This window comes from Microtus oregoni, unplaced genomic scaffold (genome assembly GCF_018167655.1).
Source record: "Microtus oregoni isolate MIOR12 unplaced genomic scaffold, Mior012 000012F_ref0000307, whole genome shotgun sequence".
NCBI classification, from domain to species: domain Eukaryota; kingdom Metazoa; phylum Chordata; class Mammalia; order Rodentia; family Cricetidae; genus Microtus; species Microtus oregoni.
In genome coordinates, this window is record NW_024543071.1 from 45,130,781 (window position 1) to 45,155,106 (window position 24,326).

General features: G+C 36.3%; 3 protein-coding genes across 3 annotated transcripts; all 3 read right to left on the bottom strand.

Annotated features, from left to right (window-relative positions):
* Nucleotides 1-272: 272 nt before the first annotated feature.
* LOC121454237 (olfactory receptor 5B12-like) lies at nt 273-1,208 on the bottom strand. The gene has a single exon (XM_041661492.1). It carries the CDS (start codon nt 1,206-1,208, stop codon nt 273-275), a length of 936 nt encoding a protein of 311 aa, XP_041517426.1.
* A 14,139-nt stretch (nt 1,209-15,347) lies between these two features.
* LOC121454725 (olfactory receptor 5B12-like) lies at nt 15,348-16,301 on the bottom strand. Its single transcript, XM_041662156.1, has one exon. The coding sequence runs from the start codon at nt 16,299-16,301 to the stop codon at nt 15,348-15,350; it is 954 nt and encodes a 317-aa protein (XP_041518090.1).
* A 6,662-nt stretch (nt 16,302-22,963) lies between these two features.
* Nucleotides 22,964-23,899, bottom strand: LOC121454212 (olfactory receptor 5B12-like). The gene has a single exon (XM_041661455.1). It carries the CDS (start codon nt 23,894-23,896, stop codon nt 22,964-22,966), a length of 933 nt encoding a protein of 310 aa, XP_041517389.1. The 5' UTR covers nt 23,897-23,899.
* Between the last annotated feature and the right edge of the window lie 427 nt (nt 23,900-24,326).

A 24,326-nucleotide genomic window follows, 5' to 3' on the forward strand; every position in this document is an offset into this window, starting at 1 on the left:
TCAAATAATTCCATACCAAGCATACTGAACATTGTGATCCTGGCAGTATATAGCATTGTAGTCTCAACTTTAAAATTGAATTGCTTCTTCTTTCTGCAATACACCAGCAATTCATGCTAAACTATTCATGCCTGAAAAAATAAGATGGAGATATCATATGTGAGTATAAAAATTAATTTAGTAGAAATAATTTAAGAAAAAAAATACAAAACAATAAATAATAGAAGTTTACATAGTTTAAAACTAATTTGTAATTAATCGACCTAGCCAAATTATGACTTTGATTTTCTCACAGCATTCTTAAATGCACTCTTGACCTCTTTGTTCCTAAGACTATAGACTAGAGGATTCAGCATGGGGATGACCATGGTGTAGAACACAGATGCAATTTTGTCAGTGTCCATGGAATGACTGGAGTTGGGTTGTAAGTACATGAAGATTATTGTTCCAAAAAAGATAGACACAGTGGTGAGGTGTGATGCACAGGTGGAGAAAGCCTTCTTCCGCCCTTCGGCTGAATGCATCCTCAGGATAGTGATGAAAATAAGCAGATAAGAGTACAAGATAATGAACAGAGTGACAATAACATCAAATAAAGCCAATATAAAAACTGTAATCTCATTTACATGGATATCAGAACAAGAAAGGGCCAGCAGTGGAGGTATGTCACAGAAAAAGTGATTGATGACATTGGAATGACAGAAGGAGAGATGGAAGGTGAAGGCAACATGGATGGAGGATTGTATGAGTCCACAAATATAGGAGACAGTTACCATCAGAATACATATAGGACTTGTCATAGTGGTAGAGTAATGCAGGGGTTTGCACACTGCAACATGACGGTCTAAGGCCATTGAGGCCAGGATGAAACTTTCAATAGTAGCAAAGGCTGCAAAGAAGAACATCTGGGCAGCACATGCATTGTAGGATATGATCTTATCTCCTGTGAGAAATCCTTCCATTACCTTGGGAGTGACTGCAGAAGCATAAACACAGTCCACGAAGGAGAGGTTACTGAGGAAAAAATACATGGGAATGTGGAGTCGGGAGTCCAGAAGAATCAACACAATCATCCATAGGTTCCCAAATAGTGTGATCAAATAAATGAGAGTGAAAATGACAAATAAAGGGAACTGCAGCTTTGGGACATCTGTTAATCCCACAAGAATAAATCCAGTTGCCTCTGAAATGTTCTCCATCAAAGCCATTTGTGTCTTGCCATGACATGTACCTACTTCAAGAAAAATAAAAATTATAGTACTCAACACGGATATCTGAAGTTTAAGTAATTTCTTGTGCCAAGGTCTATGTTTCTGTCCATTGTAGAGTTGTATGCAAGACGACCTGAATGCTGGGAAAAGACAGGCAGTGCATTCAGATATCATGCTGCAGATGGTAACTGAAATTTCTTTGGTCACAAAACCTGCCACAGGTAGTTCATATTATTTCTGTAAGATTTAGTTCCTTTTTCTGGTGTATATTCTATGTACTCTCAATCCCAATATTCATTATTGCTATAATAATGTTTGTTAGCATTCTTGTCTAGGATGTAGAATGGAAGCGAAATCAACAGAAACCACAACATGGAAGCATGTTGTCACTTTTCTATGATTAACAGGTAGTGCATTTTCAATCTCTAGCAAATATCTCACTACCTGGAAGGCATCCAAGACTAATGACTCTGTTCTAGGGAGCAGAACCTATTTCTCTAATTTATAAGCATGTTCTTAGATGTTTGTTTTTAAATACTGGAAATATATGCAATGTTCTATGGGTCATATTCTTGAAATATTGGTTAGTCACATATTGTAAAAAAGTCAAACAAGCAGTTTCTTTCAAATAGTAAAACTAACAACTTTACTATTTTATCATCCTGATCATCCTTTTTTCATATAAACTGGATGCTTTTTGTTTCCCGCCATCAATGTATCTTGGTTTTATTTGTGATTTGTGAGGAAATATGGAAAGTTGAAAAAAGTTATTGTCTTTGCCTATAGGTATGCTGTCCTCACCAAATCATATTACATTGTAAAACTCAGGTGACAAACAGTCTTACTACTGTTCTTAGAGTAAAAGGATGCTTTCACCTAAGGAAACCTCTGAAGTTGGAAAGATGATTGTATATATTCCTCCAAACTACTTAATACTTAATGTAAGAAGCAGTTCAGACTTGTCATTAAAGAGAGCCTAAGTAAAATAAATTTTCTTCTATATTTATGTTTTCTCTATGTTTTATAGAGTATAACCTCTGCCCTAACCATTTCTAATATATACCTCATGATTCAGAAAGAAGAAATTTTAGTTCTGTAGAGCTCAGTGGTAGAGTTGGAATAACAGTAAACCAAAAAGTAGACACCTAGAAAATTATATCTTTAGTGAGAATGTTGAACAATTCTAGCCAAAAGTACTCCCCACATACACTTGTTTTTTTTTAAATTTTCATTTGTATAATAAAGTTGTTTATAAATTATTCTTTTTTCTAACTGGCTATACAGTTTTTCAACTGGCTATCCAATTTCATATTGTCCCAGGAAATAGGGCTATCAAGTACTAGATATGAAAAACCCTCATATTCATATCATTGGCTTAATAAGTTTTTATCCCACCTGTAGAATTTCTCCTTTTTGATTTGTGGAGCTCTGCTGTTGAACAGAGACTGTACTTGTATTCTTGACAATATCAAGTCAGTGATGGCAACTTTGCACACATCTCAAGGGAGGCCACACTTGTCACTGAATATCTCTAGAGACTTGTGATTACGTATGGACCTTTCAGCCTGAACTTGATGGAGAGAGAGTAGGGTACATTGTCTGCATTTGAAAAAAAAGTGTTTTTTGTGGGGATAGATGAATTGAAACTTGAAGAAAGAGATCCTATATCTGAGTGACAGACAAGTTGGGCAACAGAAATTAATTTCTGTTTCTCATTAAAATCTCCAGGTATACATCTTAGTTTTCTATTACTAAGATTCCTGTATAAAGTTTTTGTTGTAAGCAATAACATACTGTGCACTTAAAAATAATCTAATAATTGAGCCTGTAATGTGACTCAATAGACAACAATTTTAAAATAGCATGAGATCTATTACTGAGATTTATTACTAGTACTAAAAATGAAGAACCAAATTGTTTTATGACAAATAAGTGCTATTTTTTCATTAAAGAATAAATCCCTTCTCTTCAAACATGTTTTAAAGATAGTTGGGATGTTGAAGAAAATCCTATATTATCTTGTGAGTTACATAAAGAATAGGAATAATATGAGGGCCTAAATATTAGAAGACATATTATGTGATTATAAACCTGAATAAATAGAATATAAGATACATATAAGGGCTCTTTATATCAAACCTATGGTCAACACTTTACTAAATGATAAGAAATAAAACTATATTTAATAAGATAAGGGATCAGACAAGGTTTTGTATACTCTCACCAATTGTGCAATCTAAATTTAATGATTTTCCTATATGTATATATAATTTTTAGTGTATGATGAGATCAGCTCTCATCATTGTGAATATTTGTACTCTGTGTGTTACAGATACTTGTGAATTTATTTTTCAGCCCAAATATAAGGGTGATTTAAAAACACATGGATGGGATTTTATATGCTTAGACTAGTTGATCAAGACTTTTGTGAAAACTTTGTGCTTGTATTTACTATTTATTATGAGAAAAACAATAAGCTTTCAATATCACTTATCTTAAATATACCAAACACAGAAATGAGATGATTCTGTATATAAGCCTTCACTGTTAAAAGTACACTAAGTTTTTTTGCTATGGAATATAGACAAAAATTAGCCTTGATACACATAATAATATCCTTAGGTAGACAGGCATGGACAGCAACATAAAGATGCAGACAAAATACAATGGTAGTCACGGAGTCGATGGGCAAAGATAAGGCATGGGCCAATTATCTGTTGTTGGATTTCTTTTACTAAATGTAAAACAAACATTTTTATATTTATTTCCATGTACTACAATAAACATTGTACTTATTAGTTCATATATCGTATCTCATTAAATGTCAGCCCAAATTCAGAAAGTAAGTACTTCTATTGCTTTGGTTTTGATTACTATATTAATATAGTTGGAAGAAATTCTGCATTGAGCAGTGAATGATATAATTTTGTTATTGTAGGGTTAAGACAGCCCCTTTAGGGGGCGGGATTTGCCTTGGGCGAATGCCTACAGATAAATGGGCACACGGGAGGCGGCTCCTCCCTTTTCCTTCCTACCTCCTGTGCCACGCGGGAACTTCGGTTCTGTAAGTTTATCATTAAAGTGTAAATATTCTTTAATATCTGCATTGCATTTATTTACGCCGATACATTTGGTGCCCTCCCCGTGGGGCTTTGCTGAGACCTGGCCCAAATCGGAGTCTCTTGGGGCCACTGCTCCCTGCAGTGGTCTCCTTGGGCGCGCAGAAGCAGCTGAGATTCTGAGTGACTCGATTTTCCCTGCTGCTTGCTAGAGAATCAAGCAGGACAGGAGAGCAAGCACTCCCCGGTGTTTTGAAATCGGCAGCGCCTCTGTAACAGCATGATCAGTCTCTGTTCCCCTCCCACCTCCACCAGAGCTCGGGTCACGTGACAGCGGCCCTGCGAGCCCTGCACTCCGGCATCCCTCTGATTTGTTCACTTTGGAGGCTTTTCTCTCTGTTCCCATTCTGGCCAAATTGCTACTTATCAGTCTGGTGTCTGTTTCAATTTTGTTTTTGAGTCATTTATTTCAGACTTAGGCCACGTGGACTCAAGTGGACTCTTTTGCCACCACTGGCAGGAACCGGTCATTACAGGTAAAAGAATTTTTTCTTTTATACATAAAATGTCTGAGAACGTGACAGTTTCAGATTGCAAGAGATTTTATGAGTGTACCATTTGGGAGATTTTACAAGAGGTGTCTATTACCCCACATCTATGGATATTTCTGGGATTCTTAATTTTCCTTAGCACTATTTGGTTTGATAATAGGAAAATGATCAAATCTCTTAAGGCAGAGGTTGAACGTTTAAAAACTATTGAGAATGATAACAATCTTCTCAAGAATCAGTTTGAAGTTCTCCAGAAAGAAAACAGATCTTTGTTTAACATGACTCGGTTAACTGAGCAAAATCTAGAAAAGGTACAGGCTGATGTTAAGGAGAAATTCATTACTATGGAAGAAGGAACAGCTGAATTAGATCGTAAGTTCCAGCAGTCCCTTTCTGTAGGAACTGAAACATTAACTGAGAGAATCAAAACTGCTGAATGTGACAATTGAATTTTGTCTAAAGCTTATGACAGATTGGCGGAAAGATTATCAATACAAGAAGGCACGGTTTATGCCATAAAAATTATGTCCAAAGATGACAAGTTATCTCTAATGGACAAATTTCATACTTTAGAATCCTCAATGAAGGCTTTGGAACATAATTCTGGACAGGAGATTCAGACATTACAAAAAGCAATGGTGAATAGAATTGAAAAGATTGAGGAATTTCTAAATTCTGATGAAGAAGAGCAAAGGGTAGAAAGGCAAATTTTAACTACATCTGTGGATAAATCCTTCAGGGACAATTTCCACAAAGCTCTACGTACAGCTCTACATGCCTTTCCAGTAATAACAACAGAAAAGATGATTGGTTCCAGAAACCCTAGGGTCATCAAGGAAGATACATGGGAGCCTGTCCGTATGAATGATCTCAAAGAAATTAACAGGCCGTCATGACTTTTGGGATGCATGCCTCTTTTGTTAAAGAGATGCTAAAATCTTGGGCCACAACAAGCAGAGCAACCCCCTTGGACTGGCTCCAGCTGAGCTCCGCGGTCCTTGAGAGTGGACCACAATTAAAATGGAAATGCTTATTCAGGCAAGAGGCTAGACTTTTAGAGCAGCAGGAAAAGGCAAAGGGAATTGACATTTCCCTAGATAAAATTCTAGGTGAAGGGCTCTTTTCCGACCCTCAGGAAAAAGCTAATTTGGATGAAAACATACTCTCCATGTGTACTACAGCAGCCTTAAGGGCCTGGGACAGAGTACAAGACCCAGGATAGAGAATGGAATCATTTGTCACAGTTAAACAGGGTCAGAGAGAACCCTTTAGTGACTTTTTACAAAGGTTAACTAAGGCTGTACAAATAGGGATATCTGACCCAGAAGCAAGACGTATAATAATTGATTCTTTGGTTTATGAAAATGCTAATGTGGAATGCAAAAAGATCTTGGGGCCTTTAAAGTTCAGATCAGCATCCTTGGAAGAATGGGTCTTGCATACACTAAATGTTGACACATTTGACTATGGCACTGAAGCATAGGCAGAAGAAGCAATTTCCAATGGTAAAAAGAGACACCAGAATACCAAATGATTTAATTGTGGCAAACTGGGTCATATGAAAAGGAATTGTAAACAATGGATTTTCAGAAATAATAATAATGCATCTTCTAGAAATAACAGAAATAGAAGGACTCAGCCTTCAGGTTTATGTAGAAGATGTGAAAAAGGCAGGCATTGGACGAATGAATGCAGGTCTACAAGAGATAGACAAGGCAATCTGATACAGACGGGAAACGTGAGGGGGGGGGCTCACAGGCCCCCATGCCAAACATGGTTCAGTCATTTCCAGTTTCTGCAGAGAACATGCCTTGTCAGGACAATTAGGAAGCCACATGCCTACTGTTACAAGCACTAGTAATCAGAAAGATGAGTTACGTGTGTTTTGGCAAACTTCTATAAATGATCAAAGACCTAAGCTGAGAGTGTGTGTAAATGGCGTTTTTCTTACTGGCCTGCTGGACACAGGTGCTGATGTAAGTATCATTACCCCAGAATCTTGGCATCCATATTGGCCTCTTCAGAATGTAAATGTTCAGCTCCTGGGAATTGGAACCCTATCTCGAGTAAGGCGGAGCACGAGATGGGTTGAATGTATAGGGCCTGAGGGACAAATAGGAAAATTAAGGCCATATGTAGCCAATATTGCAATGAATTTATGGGGTCGTGACCTATTACAACAATGGAATACCCAAATTAACATTCCTGCTACTTCTAGACACTATTCTGAAAATAATATTAAAAATTATTACAAATGGAGAAAACCAGCCATTAGGGCTGTGCAAGAACAAGCAATTGATGTCCCTTCAGAGATACCAACAGCCTTGCCTCTAAAATGGTTGACTGAGAAACCAATATGGACAAAGCAATGGCTTTTAGCTGAGGAAAAGTTACAGGCTTTAGAACAGCTGGTACAAGAACAATTAGATGCTGGACATATAGAAGAATCTACCAGCCCTTGGAATTCTCCTGTATTTGTGGTTAAGAAAAAATCAGGTAAATGGAGAATGGTGACAGATCTCAGGGCCATCAACAAGGTTATTCAACCTATGGGCCCTCTGCAATCTGGAATTCCTTTGCCCTCTTTATTACCAAAAGGATGGCCTCTCATAGTTATTGATTTAAAAGATTGTTTTTTCACTATACCTTTGCAAAACGAAGATAGAGAAAAATTTGCCTTCACAGTGACAATTTATAACAATTCTCAACCTTCGAGGAGGTACCATTGGGCCGTCCTCTTCCAGGGTATGTTAAATAGCCCCTCCCTGTGCCAATATTTTGTGAACCAACCATTGCAAATAATATGCAAGAAATTTCCCAAATCTATAGTATACCATTACATGGACGACATATTGTTATCTGATTCAAACATAGATACCTTGAACAGACTGTTTGAAGAAATACAGATACTGTTACCTCAATGGGAATTGCAAATTGCTCCTGAAAAGATTCAGAAGGGAGATTCTGTTAATTATTTAGGTTATAGAATAGGTTTGCAAAAAATTAAGACACCAAAGGCACAAATTCGGAGGGATCGCCTACGGACTCTTAATGACTTTCAAAGACTGTTAGGAGACATTTCCAGTCTACGACCAGCTATCGGAATAACACCTGATCTAATAATTCATTTGAACAAAACCTTGGATGGTGATAAAGATTTAAACAGTCCCAGAGAATTAACAGCTGAAGCAGAAAAGGAACTGACAATGATTGAGGAGAAATTACAACAGGCACATGTGGACAGAGTGAATCCAGAACTCGATTGTATTCTCGTCATATTACCGTCAAAAATTTCTCCTACAGGAATTTTAATGCAGAGAGATGATATTATCTTGGAATGGATCTTTCTACCACATAAACCAAGTAAGAAACTGAAAACTTATGTGGAAAAAGTCTCTGAGTTAATTATAAAAGGCAAGCTGAGACTTCGTCAACTAGCAGGCATAGACCCAGCAGAAATTATAGTGCCTTTCACTGCTGATGAACTAAAGAAATTATGGGAAGATAATGAACCATGGCAAAGAGCTTGTGCTAATTTTTTGGGAGATATTAATAACAACTATCCAAAAAGCAAGCGGCTTAACTTCATAAATAGAACTTCTTGGATCCTTCCTCGAATCGTCTATGATGCTCCAATAACTGGAGCCCATACATTCTATACTGATGCCAGTAAATCAGGGAAGGCAGGTTACAAATCAGAAGACTTGGGTAAGGTGGAACAAAGTCCTTATGATTCTGTCCAGAAGGCAGAATTATATGCCATTCTTATGGTACTAAGAGATTTTAAAGAACCTATTAATATAGTTACTGATTCACAATACGCAAAAAGAGTTATTTTACATATTGAAACTGCTGACTTTATACCTGATGATACAGAACTAAATTCATTGTTTATCCAGGTTCAAGATTTGATCAGGAACAGGCTTTGCCTTATGTACATAACACACATCCGATCCCATACGGGTCTGCCAGGCCCTCTAGCACAAGGTAATGCAGAAATTGATCAATTATTGATTGGTAGTGTGCTACAAGCCTCTGAATTTCATAGAAAACATCATGTTAATAGCAAAGGTTTGAAGAAAGAGTTTTCTATTACATGGCAACAAGCTAAGGAGATTGTAAAGAAATGCCCTACCTGTTCTTTCTATAACCAAACGCCACTGCCAGCAGGGGCTAATCCAAAGGGCACCCAAAAGAATGAAATCTGGCAGATGGATGTGTTCCACTTTGCAGAATTTGGCAAACTGAAGTTTGTTCATCACACCATTGCCACTTATTCAGGCTTTCAGTGGGCAACTGCTTTAAGTACAGAAAAAGCTGATTCAGTAATCACTCATTTATTAGAAGTCATGGCTATCATGGGTATACCTACACAAATAAAGACAGATAATGGTCCTGCTTATGTCTCTACGAAAATGAAACGGTTTTTTGATTATTACAATATCAAGCATGTTACAGGTATACCATATAATCCTACAGGTCAAGCAGTCATAGAAAGATCAAATCAAACTATAAAGGATATGTTGAACAAACAGAAAGGGATGGAAAACACTCCCAGAAATAGGTTACATAATGCATTGTTAACCTTGAATTTTCTCAACGCTAATGAGAAGGGAACGACAGCTGCAGAAAGACATTGATAATGGAAAAGTCTGCTGAACTAAATCAACCAGTTTATTTCAAGGATGTGCTGACCTCACAATGGAAGTCAGGAGATGTACTGCGTTGGGGAAGGGGTTTTGCTCTTATCTCCACAGGTGAGGAAAAATTATGGATACCGTCAAAATTAAAAAAGGTTCGGTTTGAAGAAAAGTAGTCACTTGGAAAATTTAAATAACAATTCATTCACAAGGATGACGGGCATTCTGATGGTAAGGATTACAGATAGGTTGGGGGCAGGGTTCTTTTCTTATCACCACAGGAAAATACTCATCTTCAAAGAATTTAAGGGACCCTGAATATTTAATTACTGATGGATGGAAAATAGTTACGACCCACTGAGTATCAACAATAAAATTCTATATATACTGTAAGTATTGATTTTTTTATATCTATTTATATGTTTTATTGAATACTTCTTTATAAATGTGTAGAGCTGTTTTTGGAGTTGGACTATGGCTCAGTCCCTCTTCAATTCCAAGCCTGTTGATAAGAGATATTTCAGAGTTTCTGTCTCAGGTCAGGAGCCATGAAATGGGACAGAATAAGAATAATTTTATATTTGATAAGCTTTCTTTGCCTTTCCTCATATCTGTGTCTTTCTTTATGTCAGTATATGTCCTTGTTGTTAATGTTTAAATTTCCCATAACAAGCAACATATTTTCCTACAGTAATCTTTGAAGTTTCCAGGATGAAGATGGGGCCCCACAACATCAATTCAATCTGGCTTTTATGATGTCATGATTTTTTTTTTAAGCGCTAATATTAGACCTGTTTTTTGGTACCAACTGCAGCTAAGGATTGGGACAATTTTGAATGATGCACATTTTTGACAACACTCTGGCTGGACCTTCTCAAAACGCTCAGAGACTAGTTATAATTTTCTTAAGTCAAAGGTTAATTTGGGAATTTTATCATCATTTGCTTTCACAGGGGTCCCTAAGAAGAGCGTCGCCCCCATGTCAGCTAGAAGCAATCTAAGAGGACGACGTCCCCTCTCCCAACAGAGTTTGCCCACAGGGTTAGGGACATCTTTTAGTGGTTGGTTTAGGGTTGAGGGGATGGGGAGATATTGTATGGAATTAGGGGTATATACAAAAAAGGGGGGGATTAACTGGTTTGATGGGATGATTGGTATTTGTGACTTACTGCTTTTAGAAAATTATTTTGGTACTGTTTCTTGTATATTGATATATTGAATATTGAATGTGAGTGTTCCTACCTCTATTTTTGTATAAGAGTATGCTTATATTGTATGGATACATCTATCATATCACAATGTACATTTCTACCTCTGGTACTATTTATGTAATAACATTGTTTACATTTTGGTATGTAATGACATTGTTTACAGGTGAAGATCATTGTCTTCATATATTGCACAGTTGTTTATTCTCTTAGTTTTCAAATTAGATAGGTATTGAGAATTATATGTTTGTCATATTTATTTTTAGGTTAATCAGGTCTTTTAGATACATAGAGATTATTTTTAGTATAGATAGTATAATCTTCAGCCTCTTTGAGGAGCTGTAGAAAATGGTCTTTAATCTAAGCTAGAATTCTCTACCATCGAGACAATATTACTCCTGGCAACACCACTCTACTCCAGAGAGAACGTTGAGCATCAAAGACACTCCACTGAGAGCTTGTCTTCTTGGCAGAACTGGCCTTTGGGTTAAGAAAAACCCATACCTCAACTACTGACTAAGATATGAAACAGGATTGTCTTATCTTGCCAAGACAGGGTAGGATAATTCTAAGAAAGTTCCTTGCATTTCATAATGGTAAGTCAGTTATGTTAGGCCTTAGCCAAAGTTGGTTGACTCAATATTGCAAACGAGACTTTGGGTGATTGCCCAGGTAGTCAGTTGTCTCTGTCATTTGTTGCACATTTTGGATATCTCTCATTGTTAAGTAATATTGATTCCCTTCTCAGATCTTTGATGGAGTTGAAGATTATTTAATAGTAGTTACTCTCTACATTATTTAGACTCCTTGAGATAGAATGCCTAGTAAAACTTTCGTTCTCAATATTGTTTGTTATATTTATCATTTGTTATTATTGTTTATACTTATATTTGGTTTAGTTCTGTCTTATTTAGACAAAAGGGGGAGATGTAGGGTTAAGACAGCCCCTTTAGGGGGCGGGGTTTGCCTCGGGCGAATGCCTACAGATAAATGGGCGCATGGGAGGCGGCTCCACCCTTTTCCTTCCTACCTCCCGTGCCATGTGGGAACTTCGGTTCTGTAAGTTTATCATTAAAGTGTAAATATTCTTTAATATCTGCATTGCATTTATTTACGCCAATACATGTTATGACTATAAGACAGCCATTGATGTTTCCTAGATATTTTCTTTCTTACCTGTAGGAATTCTAAAGAGAATGCATTGGGTACTAATAATATTATTTTTTTCCAAGTATGATAATCGATTTTTGAGTTATCTTTGAAAAATAAAAATTCTTTGTTAGTATGTGGCACTATACCTGAATCCTCAAGATAGATGCCAGTTGACCACACCTTTAGTTACATTCCCTCCATCAGGCAGTGGAGATTCAATGATGTGAAACCTTCTTCTGCTACATTTTCTGTACCATGAGCTGCAAGCAACTGGTGTTTAGTGTCATTGATAGTTTGATTCTAACTTCTTATTTTCCCCATATTCTTAAGTATGTAAACAGTTTCAGCATTCAAGAAGACATAGGATATATTTAGAGATACGTTGTGGGTTAAGTGAATGAAATATGAAAAAGTGGACAACTTCCAGTTCATTGGTATACATGAAAAAAGCATATAGTCTAGTAATATCAGAGTTTTCCCTTCTTTATGACCATAAAATAATCAGTCCCAGAGTCCTTTGATAACTAACAGGGAACTACCTTGGTGTTTACTCATTAATTAGGTCTTAGTTATGCTTCCTGTCACACAGATACTCATTTATTTTCATTTTTAATTATTAACCAATTAGATAATTAATTTATTTTTACTTAACTTTTATTCTTTTTGAATATTTATTTAATAACTTCTATAAACACCAGCTTGATAGATATAAAAAGTTGATAGAGAGCCATTACCATCAGGAATAAACAATTCCCACTGGATATCAGTTTCAGTGATCCTAATTAATGTAGCTCCCTATTAACTCTGGTACTTAATTCCCATATCAAACATTCCCTCTACAGTCCACCAAAAATGTCCAATAGCTAGTGTTCTTGAGTTTGATATCTTCACTTGAAGTACTCTTTAGTAATAACAGAAATAACTCATTGTCGTTTCCACCCTTCTAATGGCTTCTGTTCCCATAAGTAATTGATTTATAAATTTCCCATTGTCTAGATTCAGAAGGATATTATGGAAAGACTAAATAAACACAGTGATGGAAAATATTGCTATGCAAAATAGTCAAGAAATGTGGTCAAATACTGTATAGAGTGCAGAAAAGGAACAGATTTGAGAAACACTGTTTTGTTTACTTGTTCATGTAATCATTTATCTCCACTTCACAAATATTTTCTTTAAGAAAAATACTGCTTAAATGCTGCAACTTAGAACTACATAAGTTTTAAGTGTACTAATTAACCTATTATTATTTTTTGTTGACTGTCATTTGTATTTGGACTCTAGAATTCAGTATTAGTTACATTTAGATAATATGCTTCCATTTATTGTGAAAACTCCATAACTAAAATTATTTTAACTTCAAGATTCAAGTCTTCTGTATCACCAAAACCATGTGACTCATATTATTTGGACTGAGAACTTTGGATTATGCATGGCAACATCTCCAGACACTATTCTATAGACTTAATACCTGAGAGCAATTCATTTATGCCAAATATAAATATTATGGAGTGATTTTGAACTTTAGTAACTACTGAAAAATGAAACCATGAATTATAAAGAGAGCAAACAGAAATTTATACCATGATTCTGATGAAGGAACAGGAATTGGAAATTATGTAAGGTATTCTCCAATAAAGAAATAATTATAACTAATAACGATAATATAAAACAATTGATAATATAATTTTTCATACATACATGAAATTTAACCTGCAAAGTACATCCTGCCAATTTAAGAAGCAGCATTGCATGTGAATTTTCTAGCATTATACTGATTTAAAAACTAAGTTGAAATCTTATTTATTCTAAGATACACTCCAATTCATTATAAATTAATCATATTACCAATACATGAAGACAGATTTTTCTTTTTTAAAAAAATATTTAAAGAAATCACAGACAAGAAATACTTATAAATATTTTTTTTTATTTTCTAAAACAATCTTTCTTATTTTACATGCTCATCCCAGTCCTCCTTCCCCATGCTCCCTCCTCCTGCTCTCCCCACCTTCCACCCACCCACCCACCCAAGCATATACTACTCAGAGAGAGTGAGGCTTTCCATAATGAGTCAAGAAAGTCTGAAACATCACTTTGAGACAGGAACAAGGCCCTCACCCTATATCAAGTCTGAGCAAGGTATCCCTCCAAAGAGAATGGGCTCCAAAAAGCCAGTTCAAGCACTACAGATAAATCCTGGTGCCTCTACCAGTAGACCCACAAACTGCCTCAGCCACACAACTATCACCCACATTCTTAGACCCTAGTTTGGGCATTTGCAGGTTTCCCTGATGAAGTCAGTGAACTGCCATTTGCTCAGGTCGTGTTTCTGTAGGTATCCTTATCATGGACTTGACCCCTTTGCTCATAGTATCGCTCCTCCCTCTGTTTGAATGGACTCTAGGAACTTGGCCTAGTGCTAGCTGTGGATCCATCCATCTGCTTCCATCAGTTGCTGACTGAAGTTTCTTTGATGGCAACTAAGGTAGTCATTAATGAAATTATAGGAGAAGGCCAGTTCAGTCACCTTTTACACTATTGCTTATGGTCATGTTCATCCTTGTAGATTCCTGGGAATTTCACTAGTGCCAGGTTTCTTGATAGCCCCATTTTGGCTCCCTCAACCAAGATATCACTTCCTTAATCTGTCTCTCTCTCTCTCTCTCTCTCTCTCTCTCTCTCTCTCTTTTCTTTACCTATCAAGACCATCCCATTTCCTCATGTTCTCCTCCACACACCCCTTCTCACCTCTCCCTCCTTTCTACCCACCCTCCCTTCCACCTCCCCATGCTCTCAATTTTCTCAGGAGTTTTTGTCTATTTCCTCTTCCCAGTGAATCCATGTATATCTCTCTTAGGGTTCTGCTTGTTCCATAATTTCTCTGGGGTCATGTATTAATGCTGGCTATCATTTGATTTACATCTATTGTCCACCTATTAAGTACTTAATAATGAATAAAATAACAATGGCATCTTGAAATTTACAGGTAAATTGAGGGAAGTAGAAAAGTCCACCCTGAGTGTGGTGAACCAGTCCCAGAGAGACAAATATGATATGTACTCACTAATAAACTATTCTTTAAAGATAAAGGTTCAAAGTTTCAGATGCTAGTGGGGCTGATCTATTGGGAACTCACCAAGGCCAGCTGGACTGTGACTGAAAAAGCATGGGTTAAAACCGGACTCTCTGAACATGGCGAACAATGAGGGCTGATGAGAAGCCAAGGACAATGGCACGGGGTTTTGATCCTACTTAATGTGCTGGCTTTGTGGGAGCCTAGTCAGTTTGGATGTTCACCTTCCTAGATATGGACGGAGGGGGGAAGACCTTGGACTGTCCACAGGGCAGGGAACCCTGACTGCTCTTTGGACTGGAGAGGAAGGGGGAGAGGAGTAGGGGGAGGAGGACAAAGGTGGGAGGAGGGGGAGGGAAATGGGAGGCTGGGAGGAGGCAGAAACTTGTTTTTTTCCTTTTATCAATAAAAACAAATAAGTAAATAAATAAATAAATAAATAAATCAGAATTAAACGACTAAGTTCAGTGAAGAATTTAGTTTTCCAACAACTTTCCTGAATGCGTTTTTGACATCTTTGTTCCTCAGGCTATATACCATAGGATTCAGCATAGGGATAACCACGGTGTAAAACACAGATGCAATTTTGTCTGTGTTCATGGAATGATGAGTTCTGGGCTGTAAGTACATGAATATGAGTGACCCAAAGAAGATGGATACAGTAGTGAGGTGAGACGAACAGGTAGAAAAGGCCTTTCTCTGTGCTTCAGCTGAATGCATCCTCAGGATAGTGATGAAAATAAGCATGTAAGTTCTCAAGATGACCACAAGAGTGAAAACAATATCCATTGTAGCCAAGAGAAGGAGTGCAATCTCATTTATGTAGGTATCAGAACAAGAAATGTTCAGTAAGGGAGGAATGTCACAGAAAAAGTGATTAATCACGTTGGAATGATAGAAGGAAAGATGAAACGCAAGAGCTACATGGATGGAGGATTGCAGGATTCCACACATATAACAGCAGGCGACCATTAGGACACATGTGGTACTTGTCATGATTGTAGTATAGTGCAGGGGTTTACACACTGCCGCATGGCGGTCATAGGCCATTGAAGCCAGAATCAGACTTTCAATAGCACCAAAGGCTACAAAGAAGAACATCTGGGTAGCACATGCATTGTAGGATATAACCATATTTCCTGTGAGAAACCCAACCATTACCTTTGGAGCAACTGCTGAGGCATAAACACAGTCCACCAGGGAGAGGTTACTGAGGAAAAAATACATTGGAGTATGGAGTTGGGGGTCCATCAGAATCAACATAATCATCCCAAGATTCCCAAACAGTGTTATCAAATAAACGAGAGTGAAGACAATAGACAAAGGAATTTGCAATTCTAGGACATCTGTTAGGCCCACAAGAATAAATTCTGTAATCTCTGAAATATTCTCCATCAGTGTCATTTGGCAGTGATCATGATGAGTTCCTAAAATAAATAAAATTACATACTATTTAAATATCACCAGTATTATAATCGATGATAAAGGTTTTTACACAGTTATTCTTGTGAAGGACACTGTTTAGAAAGTGATGAACTTCATTCTGGGGAACTGCAGGCAGTGGGCTCATGTGGAAATAGTGAATATGGACAAAGAGCTTCTTTGCTACCACAGATGGCCAATATATCTGTGTGACCCAATTCTATTTCCATTAAATAAGGTGTTTCATACTCCATTAAATCATACAATATTCATCATTATTAATTTTATTGAATTAATTTTTAATTAATTAATTTAATTTAATTAATTATTAATTTTAATGAATTTTTGTATAAAAGAAACCTTGAAACTTTAGTCAGCAGTAGAGACTGAGGATATATGACTTTTATATATCTGCACAAAATCTTTAAAATGAATTTTGCATGTCTGGTATATCGTTCACCACTCTAAAGATATACAGTGATCTTGGAGTCTGATTGAGACACACACAAGTTTTCTATCTATTTAATTAGACCCCATAATTAGATTCAGAAATGTGGGTGTGCTCTTCTTCCTTTTAAATGTTAGCACTTATAGGATCTTTTATGGTATCTTTATACGTTTCAGCAGGACAAAAATGTAAGGAAACAATTTTTCAAAACTGTTGAGCAAATATATATCCACTTACTCTCCATGCCATAAACTTTTTCACATAGATTAATGTTTTCCCTTATTTACCATAAACTATGTCTGTTTGCTCTGTGTTTTGGGAGAAGAGAGAAAATAAGAAAATTGCTTTCTTGCTTCTATAGAGAGCTGGTACTCTTCAGCAACTCATATCACATGGCATATATGATTGACCTACCTCCACAATAGCTCAAATGACATATGACTGCTACTGGATTCTCTTTGAAAGACCCTCAACCCAAGAGAAACCTCTGACTTTGGAATGCTGGGACATACTAACACTCAGCAGCAAACTTAATTCTTATTCAATAAATGAGAAGATATATAAGGATATCTAAACTGAATGTGATTTTCTCCCTACCTCAAAGTTTCAGTGTATTGGATTTATTTTTAGAGTAGTCACCACATTAGCAGCTTCTGAAAGGGAATCGTCTGATCCTGAGCATCAAAATGTAAACAATATAAAGCAATGTAAAACAATGGTGGAAAAACATTGGAACAAAAAAGAGAAAATAACTCACAGTCTGTCTATAGTATGGATATTCACGTTTTGGCATTATTTTCTATTTTTTTCACTTAGAAAATAAAAAAATGGCTTGACTTCATGTCCCTTGCAGTTATAAGTTACTCCTGTTACATATTATAATACTTACCATTGTTCTAGGAACAGACAAGTGTAAAAAGGGAATGGAGAATGAAATGCTTCATGCCGAGAGTACTGTCCTGGCATCCACTCCTAGGAATTTATTGTAAAGAATGCTTTGATTTCCTTTCTGCAAAACACGGCTGTAGAATAGACTTCTGGCTTGTACTTTTGTCAGTATCAAGGCAGAGGTTTCAAGCTCTTTATAGTCTCAGGAGAATAAGTATAAGAAAGTACATATCTCTGGAGAATTGAGATGCCTTGTTAGCTATTTATTATGACCTTAATAGAGACATCAAGAAGTTTTGAATTTTTGTGAAAAGTCCTTATGAGGATGTGAGAGAATAGATGCTTAGAGGGAAGGGACTCTAATTATTAACTTAGAAAATAAAAACAAAATTCCATAGAATCTCAGGAGCAGGTACCTATCCAGGGTCATTAGCTTTGTCACTTGGTTTTAGGACATCATTTTTTTCTTTCTAGCTGAATTTTAATAAAATACCAATTTTCTAATCACCACAGATCACTTCTAAGATTTTTCTTTATAGATTCCTTTTACAAATTTATCAACATATATATTCATCAATGTGCAGAAATTTGAGATATAGTGAGACACATATGCATGGTCCTATAATCATTGTGTAAACCAGTAAAATTATCATTATTCGATTTTAAAATGTACCTGTTGATATGAAAAATCCAAAGTATTGTTTTGTAGTTTAAAATATACACTATGTTTTTTCTTAGCTAATGTGATCTTTTTGTAGTATGTTTATATCAAATTAATAGGAGTAAGTAATTTTTTCTCTTTAAAATTTGAAAGTACACCCATTAATTCTCACCATGACTGCTGAAATATGTGAGAAACAAGATCAACAACCCAATGTGAACATGACAAAGACATGAGGGCTCAACCGTACCATAAGAAGCCAAGGCAATTCAAGAATGTTGAAAGTGTAAAATAGTCTTGTGCAGGGAAAAGCCTAGCAATTAGACATGCAATAAAAATAATCAAACATGAAAACACATATACGAGTGAAATTAAAGTGGCCAGGTTTATTTAGGTACACACACACATACATTTATATATATATGCATATATTTATATATGCTATATACATATATTGTTATATATGTGTGACAATAATCAAGAAAAAAGAGGCTGCAAAATTGAAAGATAACAAAGAGAAGTATTTTAGAGAACGTTAAGAAAGGAGAAGACACAAATTATATTATGATATCTTATATAAAAAATTTAATTATATGAATGCATTTTTCTACATAGTTTTTTATTTAAAGTGCCATAATTTCTTCCTTTTGTCAACACGGTCAAGAACAGTTATCCATCTGTATTTATCATAGGATTAATCTTCAAATGTTTTTTAAACAATCTTTTGCCATTTTACTGAACTATGATGCTTCTGCAAACTGCAAGTATCCTCTGAGGTAAAAGCCTCAGAAGTTGTTTTATATGTAACTCAGCTAAAAATTAAGAATATAGTGGCTGGCATGGGGCTTGGGAACTGGGGAAATGTGATGAAGAATGACTGTGTTCTAATTTCAAAGAATCTTTGTACTTTTTGTGAACTGCTTTGCCCATGTAATGGTTAACCTGTGACATAAAAATAGAATCAATTTCCTTGTGTAAAATTTACAATAAAAGATGGAGGTTTGAAGCTTGGGGTGGAAGAAGAACCTGCAATGCAGCTGATAGCCTGTGTTCGTGTACTCACTTTACCTTCCAGACATCCCAGGTTCAAGACCCACTTCTCAGTTTGAGTGGCAGTGGAGGAATAGGATGTTCTTCCCTGGGCAAGGACCTAGAGAGCTGAGGCCTCCAAGCAGGATCCCAGAAGCTTGCTTCTCCAGCAGCAGTTTGGGCCAAGGCTCTGGTGGCTATAGAAGCAGTGGGGAATAAAAGCTGGTGTGTGGAGGCTGCTAGGGGTCTCCTGGGCTTCATGAGTGGGGGCAGGAAAATGGGATGTTCCTCCCCAGGCAAGGGCCAAGAGGGCTGAGTCCTACAAATGGGAGCCTAGAGGCTTACGTCTCAAGCAAATTATTATTCATTAGTCAAGTATAATTTCCAGTTACAATTGTCTTGCTCTTGGATTGGGAGGATCAACATAGTAAAAATGGCAATTCTACCAAAGGCAATTTATAGATTCAATGCAATCCCCATCAGGGTCCCATCAAAATTCTTCACAGATCTTGAGAGGACAATAATCAACTTTATATGGAAAAACAAAAAACCCAGGATAGCCAAAACAATCCTATACAATAAAGGATTGTCTGGAGGCATTACCATCCCTGACTTCAAACTCTATTACCGAGCTACAGTGATGAAAACAGTGTGGTACTGGCATAAAAACAGAGAAGTTGACCAATAGAATCGTATAGAAAACCCGAATTTTAACCCACAAACCTATGAACACCTCATTTTTGATAAAGGAGCCAAAAGTATAAAATGGAAGAAAAAAAGCATTTTTAACAAATGTTATTTAATTTAAAAATTAGAAATGGAAATTTCTCCTGAGAAGAATAGGTTTACTTCTGTGAAAAGCACCCAAATAGATTATACAATTCCATGTGTTAAGTCCTAGATACATATATATCTATATATAAATATTATATATTTATAAACAATTACTATACTATGTATTATATGTATTTATGCAATCTGGGTCAGTCCTATATAATACACATAATTATACATGTTTAAAGAAAAATGAGACATAAACAGGTAGACTACATTGCTCTCCCTCCATTCTCCTCCTCTCCAGTCCCCCTAGTCTGGAAGCTGTTTGCCCTTCCCTCAGTCTCTTGCTATGCTTTGAAACTAACTTCATACCAGCATTACTTGCTTCCAGAACCTGTCGTCATACAAGTGTATCTGTTCCCCTCCCCTTCTTCTATTTTAGTTGCTTATGCAACATTCAGCCTCGAAGCCTTGGAAAGATCCTATTTAAGGGTTTTGCAGGCTGATGCGTTTCCTTGACTCAGATCACCTACACTGTACCAAACTCCAGGCTTACAATGGTTACACATCTGTAGGGCTACAAAACTTGATGAGTCGCTAGAAACTCACCTACTCATGCTGTTTCTAACACTGAGGTCTTTCCCAGGTCACACAACTTAGGTTAGCCAAGAATCCCATATAAGACACAGAGTCAAAAAAGAAGTCAGCATGCTTAGAATTCATTACAGAAACAGAGACAGTATGCAAATCCAAAAATGTATGCATTTCATAAAATGCAGTTCCCTAAAGAATTATCTTCCAAGGAAAACGATGTGAATGAACCCTGAAACAAATAAATTCAAAGAATAATTATAAACTTATCAAAAGGTTCAAAGTGTTTGGAGAAGACATTAGCATGCAGATCAGTGAAATTAACATGAATAGCAATAACAACAAAACAGATGCCCAAGAAAAACAGAAACAAATAATAGAGTACAATGTCAAAAACAACATGGTATTCAAAAACTGGTACCAGTTCCATCCATTTTCCTGCAAAATTCAAGATGTCATTTTTTTCTGCTGTGTAGCACTTCATTGTGTAAATACATCATATTTTCCTTATCCATTCTTCAGTTGAGGGGCATTGAGATTGTTTCTAGGTTCTGGCTATGGCAAACAATGATGCTATAAACATAGTTGAGCACATGTCATTGTGGAAATACTGAGCATCCTTTGGATATATATCCAAAAGTCATATTACTGGTTCTTGAGGAAGGTTGTTTCCTAATTTTCTGAGAAATAGCCACACTGGCCCACTGATAAGTGGTATTTAAACACAAAGTAAAGAAAACCAGCCCACAAATCCCAATCCCAGAGAACTTAGACAACAATAAGGACACTAAGAGAGACATACACAGATCCAATCTACATGGGAAGTAGAAAAAGAAGAACTCCTGAATAAATTGAGAGCATGGGGACCTTGGGAGAGGACTGAAGAGGATTGAGAGGAAGGGAGGGGAACAGAGAAAAATGTAGGGCTCAATAAAAATCAATAAAAAACTGATATCAGTATAGGGATAGAAATATTGAAGGACACTAAAATTAAAATGAAGGTGGAATTATAAAACTAAATAACCAAACTGAAAATGTCAGAGAACACATGTGTATAACCCTACCACTGGCCATGAAGGTACTGCCACCTAATAACTGCTGGAAGAAACAGTTTTCTCTAACAGTGTAGTCAATACTAATTGACCATACATTCCTGGATGGCCACACATCAAGGACTGTTTGACTTGGTCTTAAATGGAGAAAAAAATGTGTATAAAGATAGATGGGTAGAGAAGAAAAGTTGAGAGAGAAGGGATAAATATGACAAAAGATTGCATATAACACTCATGAAAGTAGAACTTGTACAATATATTTGAAACTATACCTTTACTATTTCTTGATCTCTCTTCTCTCTCTCTCTCTCTCTCTCTCTCTCTATACACACACACACACACACACACACACACACACACACACACACATATATATATATATATATATATATATATATATATATATATATATATTCATGATTTCCCATCAAAGTGGTTTCTTGTAACTGTCCTGAGATATAAAATAAAGTCTATAAAATCCATAGAGGTTACCAATGAAAGAATAGATAATGCAGGTTTGTCTTTCTGGAACAATGAGTTTAGACCTTGTTGTGACTTACATGAGTATGTGTGATGAGATATCTACAGGAATATGGTTGTAACTAACATAGAAGCACCATTAGAATGTCCAATCACCATGTCTGACAACTGAGGGTAAAATGAATTACTAGAACCCAATAAACAAGTTTCAAGTAGTGTGACTTGATAGTCTCCATTAGATATCAATAGCTTGCCGCTATCATTCCCTGTATCAGACTATGGGAATATTGTTACTTTCTGAGCTCTGGAACCTTTTGAGTTTCAATAGCATCCTGAATCTTTTAAATTTTGGGAGATGTCTGAGCTGTGACTTTTGTTTATTTCCTGAGACATTAAAGCTATCTCTATTCTCAAGAAATTAATTTCTCACTTCAGAGGAAATAATTATACAGATTCAGTATTTCATACAGACGATGTGGTGGCACTATGAGATATTATAATATATATGATTACAATGTTGAATTTTAGAGTGAAATGACTAATTTCTATAACAGAATATCCCATCCTAGAAGAATGAATAGAAGTAGCTTTATCTATGAAAATATGTTCAGAAATATTAAATATTAAAGTCAGGAAATAATGATTTTTAAGATATTTATCAACAAAAATAACATGAAGTGTTACATCATTTTCAAACATGTAACACTAAATTGACGAATCACAGTGAAGATACCGCTTTTCCAAGAAACTTCCTGAATGCGTTCTTGACTTCTTTGTTCCTGAGGCTATAAACAAGAGGGTTAAGCATGGGAATAACCATGGTGTAGAACACAGATGCCATTTTGTCAGTGTCCATATAATGACTGGAACTGGGTTGTAAGTACATGAAGATAATTGTGCCATAGAATATGGAAACAGTGGTGAGGTGGGATGCACAGGTGGAGATGGCTTTCTTTCGGCCCTCAGTAGACTGCATCCTCAGGATTGCAACAAAAATAAGTAGGTAAGAGGTAACGATAACCAATAGAGTAAAAGCGACATTGAATGCTGCCAACACGAACAGCACAATTTCATCTGTGTAGATATCAGAACAAGAAAGAGCAAGTAGTGGGGGAATATCACAAAAAAAGTGATTCACCACATTGGAATTACAGAACGAAAGTTGGAAAGTAAAGGACACATGAATAGAAGATTGCAAGATTCCATTCAGGTAAGAACCAGAAACAAGCAGAACACACATTGCAGTTGTCTTCGTGGTGGAATAATGCAAGGGTTTGCACACTGCTGCATGACGGTCAAAGGCCATTGAGGCCAGAATGAAGCTTTCAATAGTAGCAAAGGCTGCAAAGAAGAACATCTGGGCAGCACATGCATTGTAGGATATGATCTTGTATCCTGTAAGAAACCCTTCTATTACCTTGGGAGTGACTGCTGAAGCATAAACACAGTCCACGAAGGAAAGATTACTGAGGAAAAAGTACATTGGAGTGTGGAGTCGGGAGTCCATCATAATCAGCACCAGCATTCCAAGGTTCCCAACCAGTGTGAACAAATAAATGAAGGTGAAGATGACAAATAAAGGGACCTGCAGCTCTGGGACATCTGTTAATCCCACAAGAACAAATTCCATCACTTCAGAAATATTCTGCATCAGTGCTATTTGGGAATTGTGACAGGTTCCTAGAATGAAAAGAAGAAATGAAAAAAATTTTCTATTCAGAACTTAACACGGTGATTTTTAAGTATGATTAAGTTCTCTTATTCACAAAGCAGCATCTCTAGTGTGATGGAGAGTACACTGGATTTTGGTTTGAAAAGTGCTAAATAGAGCCATAATTCTTTGCTCCTATTAGGGGTCCCTGTTAAATTTATGGCTTATTTCAGTTTTCTTATTTTAGTAACCCACAAAGGACCTGTTATTTTCAATAATTTTCAAACACACCTGTCTAAAAGATACATAAAAGTCTTACTTTGAAGCATTAACAATATAGGAAAATGCAATTACTATATGTTAGTAGCAAAGTATATATAATTCATTTCCAGTGCCTGACAGTTAACCAAGTTCAATGCCCTAGCTGTGT